The sequence below is a fragment of the Orycteropus afer genome, unplaced genomic scaffold, assembly GCF_000298275.1.
Source record: "Orycteropus afer afer isolate SDZICR_OR568_19922 unplaced genomic scaffold, OryAfe1.0 scaffold00005, whole genome shotgun sequence".
In the NCBI taxonomy this organism is placed as follows: domain Eukaryota; kingdom Metazoa; phylum Chordata; class Mammalia; order Tubulidentata; family Orycteropodidae; genus Orycteropus; species Orycteropus afer.
The window spans coordinates 31,847,815-31,870,995 of NW_006921592.1; the positions used below are offsets into that span (position 1 = coordinate 31,847,815).

The window sequence follows — 23,181 nt, forward strand, 5'->3', positions numbered from 1 at the left end:
GTTCGCCGTCGAGTCGGCCCCGACTCATAGCGACCCCTCCTTGGGTTTCCGAGGCAGTATCACTACGGAAGTAGGATTGCCCAACCTTCCTTCCGAGGAGAGGCTGGTGGGTTTTAACCGCCAGCCTTCTGGTGAGCAGTCAAGTGCCTTAGCCACTATTCTACCAGAGCTCCCTTTGTGACCATTAGGTAGGTAAAATTGACTTGATTGCCTGTTACTGCACAGCAGAAGGGTTCTTTTAACACCTAGCCTGCCTTCCCCAAGTGCCCTGTCTTTGACTGGCCCATCACCTACCTAACTCAGCACTCCATTAATGAGCCCAGATTCTCCCTGACATTTTGCCATCAAGCTCTGGCACTGTCCAAGCCCTCATCTTTCACCTGATCTAAATTTAAATCTCCTGCTTCTCCACCTCCAGCCTTCCGCTTTCTTTATCCTAACCAATATAGTGATTCAAACCACCTAGAATGCCACTGGGAAGCTCCAGTGGCATAGTGCCTAAGGCATTTGAGTGCTAACCAGAAGGCTGGCAGTTCAAATCCACCAGCCACTTCCCAGAAGGAAGGTTGGGCAATCTACTTCCATAGTGATACTGCATTGGACACCCAAAGAGGGGTCGCTATGAGTCAGACCCAACTCAGTGGCACTGAGTGAGAGAATGCCTCTTGAGCCATTGGTCACTCAGTGGCAGAACCCTATCCTTCTGCGTGGGAGACCCAGGCTTGACTTCTCGTCAACGTACCTCATGCACTGCTACCAGCTGTCTGTCAGCGGAGACTTTCATGTTGATACTGAACTGGTTTCAGCAGAGTATCCAGACTAAGACCAGGAAGAAAGGCCTGGCAATCTACTTCTGAAATCCAGCCAATGAAATTCTATGGACCACAGTAGAACAGCATCTGATCTGAAACCCATCATGAGGAAGGCGCAGGACTGGAGAACATTTCTTTTCATTATGTGTGGGGTCAGCTAATAATGACAGAATGGCCAAGAGGGCATGACTTCCTGGCTTCCCTCTGTCTCTAGGGTTAAGTCTAAGTGTCCTCCTGATTTCTCCAGACTTCCCCAATTAGCTACCACTCACCCACCATATAGCCTCAACTCAGGCTATACCTGCTAAGCTAAAAGCCCCAAGGACTCCAACTCACTTCCCCCTGCCCCTACCCTATTTTGGTTTGGAGCTCTGGTAGCGTAGTACCTAAGGCACTTGACTGCTAATCAGAAGGCTGTCGGTTCAAACCCCCCAGCCACTCCCTGGAAGGAAGGTTGGGGAAACTACTTCTGTAGTGATACTACCTTGGAAACCCAAGGAGGGGTCACTATGAGTTGGGTCCGACTCGATGGCACATAACAACATATTACCACTGCTCACACATCCACGAGGAGTAAGGGAGGGAGTGGGCTCAGATTTCACCTCCCAAATGAGACCTTTGATTCCTTCCTTTCTTTGCAGAACTAGGTGTGGTCTGGCAGTGTCCCTACAGCCCCCACGCCTGTCACACAGCCAACATGTATGGTGATGTGCTTACCTACCTGCTTCTTCTACCTCTAGAAAAGGGGATCCCCAAAGGCGGGGCCGGAATTTATCTTTGCAACTTGGGATCTGGCACCTCGCGTGTAAAGGTTCCATGGGTACTAGTTAGTATTCTCGGACGTACCCATTGATTTATTATTAGTTCACTAACCCACCAGCCACTCCTCGGAAGGAAGGTTGGGCAATCCTACTTCCGTAGTGATACTGCCTCGGAAACCCAAGGAGGGGTCGCTATGAGTCGGGGCCGACTCGACGGCACATAACAACAACAACAACAACAACAAAGCAGGTCTGATTTATAGACTTTCCTCAAAGCGTTCTTCCAGCTTTTCTGAACTTGAAACCAAGTGAGACCAGCTGCGATACCAGCCAGAGCACTTTGAAAGATTCTAGCTTTATAAAGGACACTTCCCTTTGCCTAGTCGAGTGCTGTCACCTCATCTTTGGGCACTTTGTCATCTGAAAACAGTCCACTTTCACACATTTGTGTCAGAATGAGTGTGGCAGTGTGGGTATGTTGGCCGCGTGGGTATGTTGGCCGCATTTCCTTGTAAGGAAGAGGCTAACGAGGAAAGTAGGAGCCCTGATGGTGCAATGGTTTAGTACTCAGCTGCTAAGGGAAAGATTGGTAGTTGGAACCCTGGTAGCATAGTGGCTAAAGCACTTGACTGCTAACCAGAAGGCTGGCAGTTCAAACCCACCAGCCACTCCTCGGAAGGAAGGTTGGGCAATCCTACTTCCGTAGTGATACTGCCTCGGAAACCCAAGGAGGGGTCGCTATGAGTTGGGCCAACTCAACGTCACATAACAACAACAACAACAACAAGCCACTCCACAGGAGAAAGACCCAGCCATCTGCTCCTGTAAAGATGACAGCCTAGGAAACCTCATGGGGCAGTTTTACTCTGCCACATGGGGTCGCTATGAATTGAAAATCAACTCAACACTCCCCCCCCCCACTGTGGCCCTTAGACATCCTTCAAATCTGAAACCGAACCCACCCCCCAGGGGTCACTTTTTAGCCTAACAATAGGCCTAGAGAGTGAACAATAACATCGATGCTCCTCAGAGCAATCAGCCCTACAAGACCTAAAGAGCAGCATTTGTCCAAAAGCAGCTGAATGGAAACAGGGAACCCAGGGAAGAGGGGTAAGAGTGCTATTACACTTACGGGACTGCAACTAATGTCACGTTGTACACATGTAAGTTGTTGAATGGAAAACTAATGTGCTCTATAAACTTTCATGCAAACCACAATAATATGTTTAAAAAAGAAAGAAAGAAAACAGACTCAATGGCACCTAACAGCAAAACAACAATGGGTAAACTGAGAAATCTGATCTATCCAACCCGGATTTTACTTCTGACACATTTGAATGCCCTTGTGGCAAAGTTGGCAGCAACACACTGTTGCGTGAATCTTGTTACTTTTGTAAGGTCATCTGCCCAGCTGGAGTCATTCCTGCCTTTGTCAGAAGAAAGGCTGAGTTCCTGGTGATTTCAGGCAAACTTCCCTGGGTGATGCAAACTACTAACCTAAACGTTGGTGATGGTTTGAACCTACCGAGCAGCACCATGGAAGAAAGGCCTGGCAATCTGTTTCTGCAAAGACAATCCCGTGGGGCAGTTCTACTCTGTCACACATGCAGGTGCCATGAATCAGAATCCATTTCACGGCAACGGGTTTGGCTGGTTTACCACATAGGAACTGGGCAATCTTCGATGCCTATCTGTCATTTCTGTGATTACCACGTCACACTGAATCTGCTCATTCCTGTTCAAAGCTTCTGTTCCAGGTTGTTTCTGGACCACTGGTTTCCTAGTCTGTCTTCTCCACTAGATGGGATGACACGAAGGGAAGGACCAAATCCCTGGGCTCAGCGTCCTCCACACCTAGTGCCATCAAGTGGTTTCAAGCAGATGTATGAAGGTTGCCCTGTACTCTACAACCTCATCAGTGAACTTACTGCCCAGTCTGCGACTCAGATCTTGGGAAGGCTTCTTAGGAAAATGAAAGATCAGAGTAGCCTATCAGATAGAAATCTTGTGAATTTCATAGCATTTTAGGGGAAGTATCAAATCATAAAGGCCTTGGGTGATGCAAACTATCTGCGCTTGTCTGCGAACCATTGTCTCATGTATTTTGCACATATTTTCAGGAGGGACCAATCCCTGCAGAAGGACATCATGCTTGGTAAAGTAGAAGGTCAGGGAGAAAGAGGAAGACTCTCAACGAGATGGACTGACACAGTTGCTGCAACAATGGGCTGCAGCATAGCAGCAATGGTGGGAACGGTGCAGGAATAGGCGGTAGCTTGTTCTGTTATACACAAGGTCTCTATTAGTTGGAACTGACTCAACAACACCTAACAACAACTAATCTAAAAGCTGGTGGTTCGAAGTCACCACCAGTGCTGTGAAAGAAAAGGTTGGTGATCTGCTTCTGTAAAGAATACAGTCAAGGAAACTCTTACGGAGCACAGTTCACTCTGAAACACACAGGTTGCCATGGGTCAGAATCGATTCCACGGCAATGGGTTGGGTTTGGTTTATCAAGTTATAACATATGAGATGCCTTGCAAATGTTGCCTACCACCAAGGTTTTCATCCTCTCCTTTCTTGGGCAGTTCTATTCTGTCTTATCGGGTCACTATGAATCAGAATAAACTCAATGGCAGTGGATTTGGTTCTTGGTAAACTGCAAGCCCCCTGCCACCACCAACACAGGCCACTTTGTGGCTGGACACATAAAGGCCACTAGCCAGCAGGGCCACCCCAGACTCCCTAGGTTGATGGCACATATCAGCCACTTTGGCCATTGGCCTCATCTTAATCTTAGCTTTTTTCCTCCAAAGTTAACTCTGAACTACAAAGCCATACATACCCTTCCCAGCCCATATAGCATCTCTAAGATATAAAGCAGGCAAAGGATTGCTAAGTGAACATTATCTCCTTTTAAGCAAAATCTCTGTATTAATAACTCTCACAGCACCTTGCTTAACAGTGGTTCAAAATAACTAGCAGGCCCAAGCTTTCCTAAGAGATGTCACTTTATGACCTGATGCCTTATTTTGTTCCTGTGGCAGTTAGCACACCTAAGTTGGTGATGCTAATGGTATTAGAGTCTAATGGAGGGCACTGGTGATCCAGTGGTAGAATTCTCACCTTCCATATGGAGGCCTACGTTCGATTCTGGGCCAATGCACCTCATATGGAGCCACCACTCGTCTGTTAGTGGAGGCTTGTGTGTTGCTAGGATGCGGAACAGGTTTTAGCAGAGCTTCCAGACTAAGACAGACTAGGAAGAAAGGCTTGATGATCTACTGAAAACCAGCCAATGAAAACCCTAAGAACCACAATGGAACAATGTCTGATCTGTAACCCATCATGAGGAGGGCACAGGAGTGGGCAGCGATTTGTTCCATTGTGTGTGAGGTTGCCATGAGTCAGGGCTGACTTGATAGTAGCCAACAACAGAATGGCCAGGAATGCCAAAGAAGGTTTCACTTCTTGGCTTCCCACTGTCTCTAGCATTCACTATAAATGTCCTACCAGATCAAAGCAGACTAGGAAAAAAGGCCTGGCAATCTACTTCTAAAAATCAGCCAGTGAAAACTCTATGGATCACGACAGTCCAATCCTGTTATACACGGGGTTGCCATGAGTTAGAGGCTAACTCAACAGCTAACAAGAGCAGAGTGTAGTGGCAGAAACAGAGCTTGCAAAAGATACCAAATCAGATTGAAAAATGCAGACAGGGAAATTGAGGTGAATTTCATGAACAAAGCCAGATTCCCCCAAAGCAGACTCACATTCTGCCTCTAAGTCCTCAGAAAAACTCTCAGTCCTCAATTTCTGAGCCAAAAACCTCTTCAGCCAGGGAGATAAAATCACCCCTGGACCACCTGCACCTGTCTAGCAGGTACACCCCACCCATTACTTCTGCAGAAGGTATTGCTGGACTCTGCCTTGCATGACAGTTCCTCATGCTGGGGTCCAAGTACTCTCTGTAGATTTACTTAAATTATAAGGGAACAAACTAGGCAATTTTAAGTCTATCAACTACCATCTAGAGGGCAGCTGTACTAGTCTACCATGAGAGGCTCTCCTAACGCAGGGGCACTGCAGACCTTATCATACACTTTCAGGCATTTCATTTCTTATAGGCCAGTATGTGAGGGTGGCTTTCCAAGGAAAGATCAGTAGCCAAAGGAAACTGATTATGACTTGAAGCCACAGCAGTGACTGCCAAGTCTTGATCACACTCCTCTCTATGAAAAAGAATAACTTGACTCAAATTCTATGATATACAGCAAATGGTCTAGATTTTAATATGTGTCATCTACATTGCCATTCTGTGGTGAGTCTTTGGTTTTTTGATCGAAACCCAAAGCCATATGCCTAAATATGATCTGTTTCCTCAATCTTATGGCCATTTTCTACTCTAGGACATCTTGTGAGGTCTTACCAGTTAGATGTCCCTTCTGGAAGAGAAGATTTGTAACTATTTTTCACCTCCTCTGGAAGTGACTACTAGCTGACAGGTTGGCAGCTCAAACCCACCTAGAGGCACTTCAGAAGACAGGCCTGGAGATTGCTTCCAAAAGGTCCAGACTTGAACACCCTGTGGAGCAGTTCTACTCTGCACATATGCAGTCACCATGAGTCAAAATTGACTTGAAGACAACTAACTAACCACAATGGAGCTGGCCAATGAAAAACCAGGAAAGAAAAAGAGTTGATACATTCAAACTGCAACAGTGGGAAAGAATACTGAATGCTGTGGACTGCCAGAGAAGCAAAAATCAATCGTAGAAGAAATACAACCAGAATGCTTCTTAGAAGCGAAGAGTAAGACTTTGACCTGCTTACTTTGGTCATGTCATCAGGAAAGATCAGTGATAGAAAAGGACACCATGGTTGGTAAGGTAGAGGGCCAATGAAACCCTCCATGAGACGGAGTGACACAACAGCCACAGCGATGGACTCAAACATACCAAGGATCATGAAGATGTCTCAGGACCAGGCAACATTCCCTTCTGTTATCCATAAGGTCACCATGAGTCAGAGCCAACTTGACGGCAACTCACCACAGAACTATAATGAAACTACTTCAGTGAAGTAAGTTTATGTTATTCAATTTTATAAAAGGCAGAAAATCTTTGACCAGGCCTTCATGTCTTTTGCTCGTGGAGGTGGCCATAATTACCTCTGCCAGCAATGCAGTTTGCTGTACTTAAGGTGTAACATTGGGCAACTCTGTTGAACTTGGCCTTTCAGCATGTTTTAGGTATCTGGGGACTCAAGTAATAAAAGCAAAGAATCAAATGGGACACAGGACAGACACTCCAGCTAAATGCCACATGAAGTGGGCAAGAGGGCAATTTGGAAAAGAAACCTGCTCAGGACTTCAAGAAGCTGTCACTGCCATTAAGGACTTGGCTGGTGGCCCTCATGCAGAGTCCCTGCTCATATGCTCATTCTTTGACCTACGTGAGAATTACTATCATTGTCACAACTGCCCTTGGTGCTATCTGGAGAAGCCAAATTTCTTTTCCCCTTCCCCACCTTTCCAGGTCAGTTACTACTGCCAATCTTTACCAACCTCTTTTCCTCAATTAGAGAAGCTCTGTATACTCTTTCGCTAAGTCACTAGCCAAGGTAACTAGCTATGGGGTTGCCATGAGTTGGAATCAACTGAAAAGCAGCTAATGCAGACAACAGCCATTACAAATAATTCCCACAAAGCATGCTTCTTCTAGACTATGGCCTTCAAGAACATGTGGTACACCAGATCCTAATCTTGACCCTGTGGGCTGGAGGAAATTTCCTGGAACCTGCTGTGTTTTGCTATCAAGCACAGTGCTTATACTACTGAACTTTAGCTTCTTGTAGCAGCTAGATTTAGGTTCCTTGCCAGAGTCTTAGGGGTACCCTTGCCCTTTTCCTAAAGTATTTTAAACCAGTACCATAAGAGTTTGTGTGTGTGTTGGGGGTGGTACTGTGAAAAAAAAGTAGCAAAAGTGTAGGGGGGCGGGGAGTGAAGACCAAGGCCAGGAAGTCAGCCTATATGCTTTGGGGCTACTTAAAACAGGGCCAGTCTGGGTTGGCTTGAGGTTAGTAGTTGCTTAGGCAACCCAAACTCCCTCCAGTTCAGAAAGGATGTGCCTGCCTGCCTTTCTTTGAAGAACTTAAGCCCTGCATGGGTTTCTCTCTGCCACATTCATGGCACGCCACATATTTCCCATGTGACAAAGAAAAGCACAGGGTACATTTACCTATCTAATATAAGGTGAACATATGGTTTCCACTAACTCGCTTTTCAGTGTGGAAATTATTGAACAGTATCATTAATGTCATACATCAGTAAAATTCTGCACAAGATAATTAAAAATGCATAGACAGGTAAATGACAGAAATTCAAGCTACATGCAGAAAAGAATGTAGAATGAGGGTTACCTTGCTAAAGTCAGATGGATCTTGGCTGAAAGCAAGGAATACCAGAAAGATGTTTACCCATGTTTTATTGACCATACAAAAGCATTCAACTGTGTGGGTCATAACAAATCATGGACAATTTGGGGAACAATAAGAATTCCAGAACACTTAATTGTGCTCATGTGGAACCTGTACATAAACCAAGAGGCAGTAGTTTCAACAGAACAAGGGGATACTACATGGCTTAAACTCAGCAAAAGTATGTATAGGGTTGTATCCTTTCACCATATGCATTAATTCTGCATGCTGAGAAAATACTCTGAGAAGCTGGACTACATGAAGAGGAATATAACAACAGGATTGGAGGAAGACTCATTAAAAACCTGCAATATGCAGATGACATAACCCTGCTTGCTGAAAGTGAAGAAGACCTAAAGCACTTACTGACAAAGATCAAAGACTTCAATATGGATTACACCTCAACATAAAGCAAAACTCCTTACAACTGGACCAATAAGCAGCATTATGATAACTAGAAAAAAGACTGAAGTTGTCAAGGATTTCATTTTACTTGGATTCACAATCAACACCCATCGAAGCAGCAGTAAAGAAATCAAACAACGTATTGCATCAGGCAAATCTGACGCAAAAGACCTCCTTAAAGTGTTCAATGATATCACTTTGAAGAATGAGGTATGCCTGACCCAAGCCACAGGGAGCTCTGGTAACGTAGTGCCTGAGGCATTTGACTGCTAACCAGAAGGTTGGACGTTCAAACCCACCAACCACTCCATAGAACGAAGACTGGGCAATCGACTTCCATAAAAATTTACCGCCTCAGGAACCCAAAAGGGGTCACTATGAGTTGGAACCGACTCAATGGCAATGAGTTTGTTTTTTGGTTTTGGACCCAAGCCATGGTATTTTCAATCACCTCACATGCATATGGAAGCTGGACAATGAATAAGGAACACTGCAGAAGAATTAATGCCTTTGAATTGTGGTATTGGCAAAGAACACTGAAGGTACCATGGATGCCTAGAAGAACGAACAAATTGTCTTGGAAGAATACAGCTGGAATGCCTCTTAGAATTGAGGATGGCAAGACTTCGTCTCACATACTTTGGACATGTTATCAGGAATTATCAGTCCCTGGAGAAGGATGTCATGCTTGGTAAAGTACAGGGTCTGTGAAAAAGAGGAAGACCCTCAGTGAGATGGATTGACACAGTGGCTACAACAATGGGCTCAGACACAGCAAGGATTGTGAGGATATCACAAGATAGGGCAGTGTTTCATTCTGTTGTACATATTCAGGACAGGTCATAACCACTCCATGACACCTAATAATAATTTGTTCCAACTGTTGGGTGTTATTTCTAGCATCCTACAGGGTAAAGTGAACTCTAACTGAAAACACTCATACTCAAAGTCGATGAATGGACATGCAGCAAAAAGTAATCTTTCATCTTATCAGGAGTTTGTGGCACATCTTAGAGTTTTGACATGGTACCTAAAAGTATAACTGCAAGTCATAGCACCATCCTGAGATGCTATTTATAGTAAGTTAGTTTTGCCCCTCCATTAATGATGGGATCTGCAAACTCCAGGAAGCAGGGCTTTGCTCTGTGTCTCTTGGGTTTGCTGCACATCCCAGGTCATCTTCACTGCTCCTCTGCCTTACCCAGGAGTCTGGGTAGTGGAAGCATTGAGGGACAGTTGGTTGGAGTGGCCAGGTCTCTTTCATGTTTCCCTTAAAGATAAGACTTCTCACGCTGCAAAGTTATGAGTCGGTGGAGCCATGTGACCAACCCAAACGTGATCGGGCGGCCAGCCAATCCCAAGGGTCAGAAGAGTGGTCCCAGTCACAAGCTGGCTAGAGACTGTCAGGGACTAGTGCGCAGGGGGCAGCTCGGAAAGTCAACCCGAAATAATGCTGGGAAGCGGCTTGAACACAGATTTTCAAGTTTGCTCTCCTTTCAGAAGATGCACATGACTGCAGTCAGGCAGCCCCCTAAGCTACCAGAGAGTCGAGAATGGGTGATTAGGGTCGCGGCAGCTTTCTGCCCCAATTCCCTAGAGTTGCCAAGCCAGCCTGTTGGTGTCACGACTGGTTCAGGGAAGCACTCTGACCGCACTCCCCTTAGAACTGCGCTTCCTGTCGCCTGCCCAGGAAAGTTGAGGGCCCAAGGTGGTCTGAGAGTGGCTGAAGATGGGCCTCCAGGCCCAGCGCTGGAGACCCATGGGGACTCAATAGTGGTCGCCCCCTCAGCAAGCTACAGCCATACACCAGTGCACCCAGTCCGAGCTCCTCCTCCGACCTATTGTTTAGAACAAGGCTAATGAGAGTCACTAGGACTCGACTCTTTACGAGAAAACCTCACAGAGAACAAGGATTAGCCAACTAACCTGATTAAGTCTAGTCCCCACTGCCCCTCCCCTGCTCAGCAACACGGGACACCCCAGGTGTTTCCAAAGGACGCCCGAGGGGCAAGGAGGAGAGAGGACCGTCCCCGTGAGGAGTCCTTTTTTAAAGCTTCACTCCTCCTTCAACCAGCGTTGGGGAGAGGGCCCGGCACCGGGGGAGCGCAGACGGGTGCGCGGGCTGCGCACTACTCGCAGCTGCCGCCCACAGAACGTGCGCCTGCTCACGACCGCTGGGGGACTCTGGTCCCGGCCCGGCCCCGCTCCCCGCGTCCCCGGTGTCGCCTACCCTCGCCCACCACCTGCTCGTACCCTCCCCAAGGCCCAGGAGCGCCCCCGGGCTGCCACCCCTGCCTCTGCCCGGCCCTCTGCCTCCTTCCTAACACTCCGCGCGGCAGAAGAAGCAGGACCATTGTTCCAAGGGCTCGGGAGCTACATCTCCAGCCTCTGCCTGGCGGGTGAAGAACGAGGCCAAGCCGCGGCTTCGGGGAGGGGCTGTAAGAAATGAGGAGTAGTTGAGGCGCGCCTTTACGACGCCCCGAACCCCATGTCTCTCAACCCCGGGAGCCGCGGAGCTGACAGCTCGGAGGAGCCACCGGGGAGGGGGGAGGGAGGAGAAGCGTGGAGAGGCGCCTCCTGGAGGGGTGGGCGCAGGAGCCCCCCGGAGCCCCAGGACACCCGGGCTGCCCACGAGAGACGCGTCCTCACTCACCGGCTCCGGTGGCGCCGCTCCCCCGGGGCGCCCAGCTCAGCACCAGCAGCAGCCAAAGCGCCCAGCGCGCGGACGTGCCCATGGTGCCCGCCTGGATGGTGCCGCCGCTGCTCCGCACAACAAGTTACCAGCCTTCGGAAGGAGGAAGGAGGTGGGGGCGGGGCGGGGAGGAGGGGAAGGAGTTAGAGGGGGACCGGGAGCGGGGAGAAGAGGGCACCCCCTCCTCGCCAACTTGCACAATCTCCTCCCCACCCGCAACCCACCCGCCCTCCTGCCCGCCTCCCTGCAGCCGCCGTACGAGCCGGGCCTGCGGGCAGCAATAATGCAGGCGCTGCAGAGCAGGGAGGGGCGGGAGCAGCGCGGAGCCGGCGAGCGAGCCGGAGCCCGGCACCCACCGGGCCAGGCCTGAGCGTGGGAGCGGCGGAGGGCGGAACGCGGGGGTCGGCGCCTCCTCCGCCGAACAGGGTGTGAGCACAAACGGGCAGGCGGGCGCGAGTGGCCGTGGCCGTGGCCGCCGCCGCCGCCCGGACTGCTCCTGGCCGGGCAGCTCGGAGCGGCCGCCGGCTCACGGGGGTCCGGAGCGGCCGCTGGTTGGCTCGCGCGCCGTCCTCGCCTCCAATCCCCGGGGCCTGTCCTAATTTCCTGATCCAGGGAACCTGCCGCCACCGCTGTGCGCTCCCTACAGTCAGCACTGTTCCCTCTCGCTGCCGCCAGCAGTCAATGCAGTGGCGGTGGCAGCAGTTAGAGCTGATGCAACTATCGCTGCTATTGCCACCACCTCCCCAGTCAGAGTACTTGCAGTCCAAGGGGGGACTTGCAGGGTCCAGGGGCTACACCCTCGACTGCGCTCTAAACCCCCTACCACCCTCCGCGAAAGGCTGGTTCAGTGAGGCTGGTAGGTAGCAGCTTCCTTGGACCTCCTCTCTGCACCCTGAGAGTGATCCCAGAGTGATGAAGAGAAGAGGGTACAACAAACGTCTGGACTGCTCTAATGTGGGGTTCGGGATGCTGGTCTCCATTGCACATTGCAATGCCGATTTTTGCCAAAAATTAAATGTACCTTTAAGTGTGTGTGTGAGCGTGTATGCGGTTGTGGCTTGTTCTCTGTAATAGAAAAAAGCTAAATATAACCCCGTCTGGGACAGGAGGGAAATTGCTCGCACAGCTCTGCATTCTCTCATCAACGATTATAGTTAATTGCTAATTGCACAAAATGATAGTTTGAGGGCCTGCAATTAAAAGCTTAACCTTTTCTTGTTTGAGGAGGGGGCACATATAAGTTTATTCCTCTTGACAGACTTGGTAACATTCAATTACAAGGCTTAAGAAAGAAAAAAAGAAGCAAAGGTAAGAGTCATAGAACGAAGTGATTTTTGTTTGGTTCGTGATAGTCCCTGAGCCTGCAGTTTGCTTTCTGTGTACTTGTGTTTTCTTGGACATTTTCCTCTGGTTGAGGTGACTGGTCTGTGGTCCGCTAAGCATCTAGGAAGGATAGGAGGACATATCAAGTTAGTTAGTCTTTTTAAATAAAGACTTTTTAAAATGTTAAAAAAATCGTTTTTACCTTGAATGATTTAAAGTTGGCAGATACCACTAAGATCATGTTCCAGTTCTTTCCATTGGTGATCTGAGAAGGGATGGGTATTGCCTAACCCTAATCTCTTTGTCCTGGGCTTCCTCTGGCATTTATCAAGACTCACCATTGGATGACAAGTTTCTTAGGAACTTACTGTATCCAGGAAGCAGAGAGGAAAATTCCAATTCAAGATACACTTTAGTGGGGCCAGAGGATTACACAGGTTGTGGCTGATAAGTATGAAGGGGCTTGACTAAACCAATAATAGGATTGCACCTTCAGTTTGAATTCTGAATGCTGTTTTGGTTACACGTTTGAGACAAACTGCAGCAGCCACATACATGTTGCATGTGAGACTGAATTAAAATCTATGGTATGTCAGTTGGTATTGAAGATGCATGCCCAGGTTGTTGACCTAACAGGCATTAAGGTAGGACAGTAAAAACTTAGGTGTGTGGCGTCTTCAGTGTCCTTGGAGCTCTGGAAGGCCATCTGACAAGTCTTGCCACTTAACTGAAGAAGAAAGGGGGTACAGGGAGTAGGCAGAATCAAAATAAAAAAGTATAACGTTAATGAACAGTCACATGACTTGTTTTTAACCTTTTACTTGGAGATAAATGTACACCACAATCTAAACATTGATACAGTATAATAAGACTTATCTTTGACAAACATGTGTTACTCTTTCTATCTCTCCAAGGGATATAAATAAACTTAGTGAAATTAGCAGCAGCTCTATGTTCAACACTGTGTTATATATTCATCCCTGTAGCTTCTTTTATTATTATTGTCTTATTTTATTTTTTTTAGACTCGAAAGGAAAAGCAAAACTTTCAACTCCATCTCTGAATGGCTGTGTAAATTGGGAAAATCACTGTGCCTCTCTGTGCCTGCTTTATGATCTGTAAACTGAAAACAGAAACCAACAGCAACAGTTCTGTGACCTCAAGGATCAGCTCTCCGCAAAGCACTGATTATTAGAACAGAAGTATTATCAGCAGGAATGCATTTGATTAATACAAAAAGTAACCAGATAACCAGAAGGAGGAATTTATCACGAGTGGAGCTGGGTGTGGTTGAACTAGCTGGGCTCAGAGAGGCTGGCAAGCTGGACCGCTGAAGCATTCATGTCAATCTATAGGCAATTCCATTCACTCCCACAATCTGCCACATACGTTTACTTGTATGGCAATGATAAGGAGTGCTGGTGGCACAGCAGTTAAAACATTGGGCTACTAATCAAAAAGTTAGCAGTTCGTACCCACCAGCTGTTCTGCAGCAGTCTGCTTCTGTAAAGATTTACAGCCTTGGAAACCCTATGGAGGTTGCTATGAGTCAGAACTGACTTGATGGTAGTGGGTTTGCTTTTCGGTTTTTTTGAAAATCAGCACAGTGAGTCAGAATCAACTTGATGGCCATTGGTATACTGGATGTCTTCATCTACTGAAATTTTGGGAGCTCTGGTGGCATAGTGCCCATGGCATTTGACTGCTAACCAGAAGGCTGGAGGTTCAAATGCACCAGCCACTCCTCAGAAGGAAGGTTGGGTGATCTACTTCCGTAGCAATGCTGCCTGGGAAACCCAAGGAGGGGTCGCTATGAGTTGCAATCTACTGGTCAGCAGTGAGTTTTTAGATTACTGAGATTCTGGTGCCTAAGCTTAACCTGGCATCCACCTGGCTAGTCCACTGGGGGAAAGGGAAGGATGAGGATGGGAAGAAGAAGGAACAGAGACAAAAGTGTATCATGTGTTCAAGAAAATGAGGGAATTCAGTATGGTTCAAAGGCAGGATTCAAGTGGGCTAAAGATGGGCAGTAGCACCAAAGACGAAAAGCAAGAACTGGGGTTGGTGAGTGTTGTATATTCATCATATAAAGGTACGTATTTTATCCTACAAAGCCATGGCCAGGACTCACGATGGAGTTGTGTGTGTGTGTGTTTAGAGCTTTTTTGAGTTTATTTTAAAAATTATTTTTTTTTATTATGATGAGTATATATGAAAACAAAATGGCTATTTTAACATTCTTTTTACTTAAATAATTCAGTGGCATTCATTACTTCCATCACATTGTGCAGCCATTGCTGTTACCTGTTTCCAGATTTTACCATCACCTTTACAGAAGCTCAGTGCCCCCAGGTATCATAACGGATTTTTGATCTGTGGACAGACACCCACTTTGTTCTAGAAAGATCCCTCTGGCAGTGGTATGAAAGGTGACTTCTTTAGGGTGATGGAGTAGGAGAAGACTTGCTAGGTGTTGTCAGGTTCAACTCATAGTGACCCTGTCGGACAGTTGACCTGTCCCATGGGGTTTCCTAGGCTGTCATCTTTATAGGAACAGATAGCCACATCTTTCTCCCACAGAGTGGATCATAGGTTTGAACCTTTTGGTTAGTAAATAAGTGTGTAACCACTGTGCCACCAGGACTCCTTAAGAAGAGATTAGAAGAAGAATAGTTAGAAGCCCCAGTAATGAATGAGTACCTAAAGAAAGGGAGGAAGATACCATTATTTCCACTGTAACAAATGTTCATATAATCAATCCTTCCATAAGACTTTCCTCAATTTGGATGAATCTCTTAGAACAGTGTTTTCTAAACATACATGTTCCATAAGCATCATTCGTAATGTCTATCAACATGCACATTGCCAGGCCCACCCTTGGCGTTCCTGCTTCAGTAGGTTTAGTGTACAGCCCAAGAATCTGTATTTGTAACCCTACTCAAGGTGATTCTTAAGATCACCCATGCTGAAGAAACCTTTTTTGAGAATGCCCTCTTTTCTACAGTTTTAATTGCTAAGTAGCTTCACTTCTCTTGTTGCTGTTGGATGCCATTGAGACTGTTGGGGCTCATAGTAACCCCAGGTGACAGAGTGTTGTTGTTGTTATGTGTCATTGAGTCTGACCCAACTCATAGCGACCCCTCCTTGGGCTTCCGAGGCAGTATCACTACGGAAGTAGATTGCCCCATCTTCAGAGTAGAACTGCCTTATAGGGTTTTCTAGGCTATAATCGTGGTGCTGTGGTTAAAGAGCTCAGCTGGTAATCAAAAGTTTGGCAGTTTGAACCCCCTAGCCACTCTTCAGGAAAAAAAATGTAGCAGTCTGCTTTCATCAAGATTTATAACACATTGCAGATGAAAGGTTGACTGTTCAAACCTACCCAGGGGCTCCATGGGAGAAAGACCTGGTGATCTGCCCTGGTATTGGCTTTTGCTCAGTTAATGGCCAGTGTAAATTTGATGTCAGAGTTGTGGGTAGATTTACAGACCTGGGAGACATAATGCACTCCACAGCAGTTTACGTTTTCAATTGAAGTAAATCCATATGACATCCACATGCTGGCTGATGGTGAACTTTCTACTGTCCTTTGTTTTGCAGAAGTGTTGGGTTTGCTTTTGTTTGTTTTTCGAGGAAAGAATGAAGTACTGGGCCACTTTAACTTTACTCTCCAGAAACTCTGATAGCTAATGCCTATGATTCTGGCCAGAAATGTGATGGTCCCACTTTGTCATGAGTGCAGTTTGCAAGAGGCATTGGAACGTAGTGCTACAGAATTTAAAACACTCTTAAACTGGAGCTTCTATGGAAATGGGGACTTTGTGGCCACTTGCTGAGTCAGCTAAGGATAGATTGCGTATTAGGACGTAAGAATTTTAAGCTGCAAGTTATGAGTAATGCAGCAAGTTCTTTAAGTACTTAACATTGGACGATGATCCTTCTGTTTTTAAACACTTAGGAGTTTTGTGGATGTGGACAGCGGGGTACCTAATGTTTTCTTACGTGTTTATATGGTTTAAATTCACATTAGACTGCTACTCAGCTTCTTTGAAAGGCTTAGTCTTCTGAATGAGTATGCTTCCTTCCAGCATGGCTTTTTAGGGAGTTTCTTCCTACTGCCTCTCTATTGTTTTAGAAACACATTTTTAAATTCTAATGCTGATGGTGGGAGTTCTGGTAGCACAGTGCCTAAGGCACTTGACTGCTAACCAGAAGGCTGGTGGTTCAAAGCCACCAGCCACTCCTTGGAAAGAAGGTTGGGCAATCTACTTCCATAGTGATACTGCCTCGGAAACCCAAGAAGAGGTTGTTATGAGTCGGGTCCGACTCAATGGCACATAACAAGAACAATAAAGCTGATGGCAGAAACCCTGAGTGGTAAAAGAGATTAACATGCTTCACTGTTAACTGAAAACTTGGAGGTTTGAGTCCATCCAGAAGTGCCTCAGAATAAAGGCCTGGCAATCTTCTTCCAAAAATCAACTCCAAGGCAACTTTTTAAAAAATGTATCTGGAGTGTGAAAGGGAGTCTAGTTTTTGAGCTTGCTCTTAGGGTTTTATGGTGGATTCTAGGAACTGCAAGTAATCCTGAGTTGTGAGGGAGAGTGTACTTGGATAGAGGAGACACCAGAGAGTAGGCAGGTCAAGTTTAGGAAGGTATTTGTATGTTTTTTGGATTTTTATCCCTTAAGTAGTAAGCTATTGGAGGTTTTTGATCAAGGATGATAGGATCAGATAAGTCTATTTAGAAATATGGCTATCTAAGAAGGTGGTTTGATCTGTCCAGGATCCAGAGGGTACTATGTGGTACCAAAATGCCTCTGTGTGGTGAATTAATGCTTAGACTAGGGAGGCATCACCACCAGATGCCATCACTTTGGCTCTGACTCCTGGTGTTCCTATCTGTGTCAGAGTAGAACTGGGCTCTATTGTGTTTTCAGTAGCTGATTTTTCAGAATTAGATCACCAGGCCTTTCTTCTGAGGGACCTCTGGGTGGACTTGTACCTCCAACCTTTTGGTCAGCAACCAAGCACTTTAAGGGTTTGTACCACCCAGGGACTCTGGAGAGGCAGGGTCAGTTAATGGATAAGAGACTAGGCGCTGGAACCAGTCTTCCTGGGGTCAAAGCCTGGTCAGTCACTTACTGGCTGTGAAATTGTAAGCAAATTATTTAACCTCTCTCTGTGCCTCAGTTTTTTCACCTGAAAAAATGAGGCTAACCAGAATGCCCCCTTCTTATGAGGATTCTATGCATTTATAATAGCAAAGCACTTAGAACAGTGCCTAGTGTATAATAAATGCTCAAAATTATTAACTATCATTGTTAATACTAAGGAGCCCTGATGGCACAGTGGTTGAGTGCTCAGCAGCTAACCAAAAGGTTGGCAGTTCAAATCCCCCAGTTGCTCTGGAGAATGATATGACAGTCTGCTTCTATAAAGATGACAGCCTTGGAAACCCCATGGGGCAGTTCTCCTCTGTCCTATAGGGTCACTGTGAGTCAGAATCAACTTGATGACGATGGGTTATTATTAATACTAATGATATTATTATTGTTTTTGCTGCTGCTGCTGCTGTTGTTATTCACAGCAGCTCTCATGTAATTAAAGAGAGGCAAAGGGTATTACAGGTGTGGGCCAAAGATTTGAATAAGGGAAGGCAGTGACTCTCAACCCTGCTGAACACTAAAATCTCCAGAAGAGTTTTCAAGAAGGTTAATGTCAGCGCACAACTCTAGACCAATTACATAGAAGTTCCTGGGAGAGGGCAGAGGCATGAGAGTTTTAAAAGCTTCTGGCTGATTCCACTGTGCATTCTGAGTTATGAGTCACTGGGGTCAAGTCTGAAGCTCTGGGCAGGGGGTGGTGTAGGAAGAAAGCTGTAGGTGATATTTTAGTGAGATGTCGCCTTCCCTGACCCATGTTCCAGAACAACCTCCCATCCCTGCTCCATGCACTCTGCTCCTGGCTCTGCATCTCAAATCCAGCTAGATCTGTAGCTGTCTGAAGGCCAAGTACCAGGAAAGGTCAGAAGCTCAGTGCAGCCAGCCTGTAACGGACCCAGCTGGCATCTACCTATCAGGTAATGGATTGCATGTTCCCAGTCTCCTGCCTATAAAAATCAAGCCACCAACAAGGACTTATGGAGCACCCTTGGTGGGACTAGTGGTGTGCCAGGAGACTGAGCAGCCTCCAGATAGCCATGTGGCTGCTGTTGGGGTGTGAGTTGTATGGTTTGCTTTGCTTTTTCTACCAGAGCCAAAACTCAGCTTGTTAAGTGGTAATTGACAGCCCTTTCATCTAAGGAAGTTTCTCTCGGAGTTGCTGCCAATAAGAAGTGTATTATTCCTCGGAGCACCATTGTTCCATTTATCGAGTGCCCACTCAATTATGAGGCCTGGCCGAGTGTGCCATCTGAAAGAGGAAAGACCACTTAATGAGCCCTAGAATCAGAAGTCTGGAATGAATGGGTAGATAGACCAAAGAGTCAAGGGGGCCCCATCAACCCTGGAGAAGCCCTTTTAGCAAGAGCTGGGTCTTCCACTGAAATTGTGAAGGAGCCCTTGATGGGTGGTGTAGAAGAGAAGATAAGTTTTTGCACATAAAGGAATTGTGATTTTAGCTGACCATCCAATGGGAAGACAAGGTGCAGGCTGAAATTATGCGGCTAAACCATGTGGAAACAGATGTAAGACCAGGTAGAAAATGGAATTCAACTATGGGGTTTTAAGAATTATTCCCCCATCCCAGGAGAAACTGAACTATCTCAGAAGATAAGTTTCTCCAGCATTTTTCTGAGTCTGTTGTTTTCCTGAATGCATGATCCTTGCATATGGTGGTTAACAAAAAGGGTTTCCTTGCGGGAGAGCTTCCTTTCAGAGTTGAAGGGCCATTGATGACCCTTCCCCTTTTTTGCTGACTCTCTACCATGCACAATATCCTTCTCCAGGGACTGGTTCTTTCTGACAACATGACCAAAGTAGGTGAGTCAAAGTCTAGCCGTTCTCATTTCTAAGGAGCATTCCAGCTGCACTTCTTCCAAGGCAGATTTTTTTGGTTCTTCTGGCAGTCCATAGTATTTTCAGTATTCTGAAAATTCAAGGACATCAACTCTTATTTGGTCTTCCTTATTCATTGTCCAGCTTTCACATGCATATGAGGCTATTGAATTACTAAGGCTTGGGTTAGGTGCACCTTTGTCTTCAAAGTAATGTATCTACTCCTTAACACTAAGAGGTCTTTCGCAGCAGATTTGCTCAGTGCAATATGACATCTAATTTCTTGACTGCTGCTTCAATTGGTGCTGATTGTGGATCCAAGTAAAATGAAATCCCTGACAACTGCAATCTTTTCTCCATTTATTGTGATGTTGCTTATTGATCCAGTTGTGAGGATTTTCATTTTCTATATATTGAGGTGTAACTCATACTGAAGACTTTAGTCTTTGATCTTCATCAGTAAGTGTTTCAAGTCTTCTTCACTTTAAGCAAGCAAAGTTGTGTCATCTGCATATCACAGGTTGTTAATGAGTCTTCCTCCACTCTTGATGCTGAATTCTTCTTCATAATGTCCAGCTTCTCTGATTACTTGCTTAGCATAAAAACCAAACCAAACTCACTGCTGTCAAGTCGGACCCGACTCATAGTGACCCATCCTTGGGTTTCTGAGGTGGTTATCTCTACTGAAGTAGATTGCCCAACCTTCCTTCCAAGGAGTGGCTGGTGGGTTTGAACTGCCAGCCTTCTGGTTAGTAGTCAAATGCCTTAGGCACTATACTACCAGAGCTTGAATAAATATGGTGAAAGGATACAACCCTGACACACCCCTTTCCTGATTTTAAACCATGCAGTATCCCCTTGTTTTGTTCGAATGGCAGCCTCTTGGTCTATGTACAGATTCCTCATAAGCACAATTAAGTGTTCTGGAATTCCCATTCTTTGCAATGTTATCCATAATTTGGCATGATCCACACAGTCAAATGCCTTTGTATAGTCAGTAAAACACAGGTAAACAGCTTTCTGGTATTCTTTGCTTTCAGCCAAAATCCATCCGACATCAGCAATGATATCTCTCTTCCACATTCTCTTCTGAATCCAGCTTGAATTTCTGGAAGCTCCTTGTCAATATACTGCTGCAACCATTTTAAAATTATTTTCAGCAAAAGTTTACTTGCATGTGATAATAATGACATTGTTCAATAATTTCCACATTCTGTTGAATCCCTTATTTTTGGAATGGGCACTAATATGAATCTCTTCCAGTTGGTTGGCCAGGTAGCAGTCTTCCAGATTTTTTGGCATAAATGGGTAGCCTCCAGTACTGAATCCATTTGTTTGAAACATATCAATGGGTATTCCATCAATTCCTGGAGACTTAGTTTTCACCATTTCCTTCAGTGCAGCTGTTCGGACTTCTTCCTTTAGTACTATTGGTTCTTGATCGTATGCTACCTCCTGAAATGGTTGAACATTGACCAATTCTTTTTAGTACAGTGACTCTGTATTCCTTCCATCTTCTTTTGATGCTTCCTGCATCATTTAATAGGAGCTCTGGGTAGCGTAGTGCCTAAGGCACTTGACTGCTAACCAGAAGGCTGGCAGTTCAAAACCACCAGCCACTCCTCAGAAGGAAGGTTGAGCAATCTACTTTTGTAGTGATACCACCTCGGAAACTCAAGAAGGGGTCACTATGAGTCAGGTCTGACTCAATGGCAAAATAACAACTAACAACAACAGCATCATTTAATATTTTACCCACAGAATCCTTCAATATTGGATTCGAGACTTGAATTTTTTCCATGCATTTTCTTCATTCTTCTTTGCTCCAGATGAGGAGAGAGACCTATTGTATCTAGAGGGCCACTTGCAAGTTTTTAAGACCCTAGTTGCTACTCACCAAAGTAGGATGTAGAACAATGTTTTTGTGTAGTATGTTATTTGAGGCTTGAATTTCTTCAGTTTTTTCAGCTTGAGACATGCCAAGCATGTTCTTCTGTTCTTGGTTTTCTAACCCCAGGTCTTTGCACATTTCATTACTATTATATGAAACAATACGGAAACTCTGTCTTCTTGAGGTGCCATTTGAAATCTGTTTGGCTCTTACGCTTCATCATTTCTTCTATTTACTTTAGCTACTCTACACTCAAGAGCAAGTTTCAGAGTCTCTTCTGACATCCATTTTGGTCTTTTCTTCCTTTCCTGTCTTTTTCATTACCTTTTGCTTTCTTCATGTATGATGTCTTTGATGTCATCCCACAACTCATCTGGTCTTTAATCATTGGTGTTCAGTGCATCAAATCCATTCTTCAGATGGTCTCTAAATTCAGGTGGGATATAAGCAAAGTCTTATTTTGGCTATCATGGTCTTGTTTTAATTTTTTTTCAGCTTCTACTTGAACTTGTATATGAGCAGTTGATGGTCTGTTCCATAGTCAGCTCCTGACCTTGTTCTGACTCATGATATTGTGCTTTTTCATCACCTCTTCCCATAGATGTAGTCGATTTGATTCCTGGTATTCCATCTGGTGAGGTCCATGTATACAGTCACTGTTTCTATTGTTGAAAAGGTATTTGCAATGAACAGGTCATTGGTATAGGTATTAGTCTCTGTGAATTTTGTACGTCATTATAGAGAATTAAGAAACCACAGGGACCAATGAGCCATTAGAGGCTGGCAATAGAGAGTTGAACTGTGTAGAAGTAGCTCTGGATGGCTGGGTGATAGAGAACGATTGCACGGGGAGTTAGATGAAGAAGGATAGAGTCCTTCTAGCTTCAGACCTAGACACAGGGGACAAGAGAGAAACAAGAGAGGGAATGAGGCCAACTTATCTGAAGATCAGGAAGTTGGGCAGATTCCTGAGCCTCCAGCTCCTCCCCAGTGACCTGGCCTCAGTGGCCAGGGCCGTTTTGATCCAGCTCAGGATAGCCAGGGTTGAGATCTGATCTGACTCTGAATGGTTAGGGTCAGAGAAAGGAATTGCCGTGGAAGTGTCTGGTAATGAGTGTAAATGTGGGGTGAGGTCTGGACCCACTGCCAGCTGAGAATTGGTTTCATGATGATCTTTGCCACCAGTGATAATGGTGGAGTTTGCCTCCCTTACCCTTTTTTAGTGCAACACTTGTGTCATCTTCACAGAGGGTATCAGACTTGGGGATGGCTTGGGAAATATGATATATGTAACACTAGTACCAAATCTGACAAATATTTGCCTTTCACTTTTATCTCCAACCTTAATACCTCAGTATCTCTAATATTCTTCTTTGCAATCAAACTTTGCTTCCAAAATTCACTCCTTTCCTGCTATAACTTGCTCCTTTCCTACTACAAGAGGTAAGCACTATGAGAGCAAAAATGGTGGTTTCAATACTTGGACCTGCCATGTTTGTGGATTGAACTGGACTGTGCACAAAGAACTGTCCATCAGTTCCCTTGGTGATGAAAGGTACCATTCACAGCAGTATGTGTGACTAAAAGGAGAGGGATTCTTGCTTAGTTTTCCCTCTGCAAAAAAGAACCTAGAGGTGAGGGATAGTGTTGGCTGGCCTCAAGCCTATTCTAACACCCAATGAGAAATGTGTGAAGATCTTGGAAGATTCTTCTTCCATTTATAGTGAGTCAGAGAGCTTGTTCAGCTAGAGAAACAGCTTCCTAAATGCAATGCAAAGCAAAACAAAATGATAGCTATGTCTTACACAGTGTGAGAAGAATGTCT

General features: G+C 45.7%; 1 protein-coding gene across 1 annotated transcript in view; it reads right to left on the reverse strand.

The window, feature by feature from the left end:
- Window positions 1-11,190, reverse strand: part of VLDLR (very low density lipoprotein receptor) — a 57,815-nt gene extending 46,625 nt beyond the window's left edge. Inside the window, exon 1 of the mRNA XM_007939430.2 lies at window positions 11,109-11,190. Coding sequence (XP_007937621.1) covers window positions 11,109-11,190 — 82 coding nt within the window. The remainder of the gene's footprint in view (window positions 1-11,108) is intronic.
- Window positions 11,191-23,181: the final 11,991 nt, after the last annotated feature.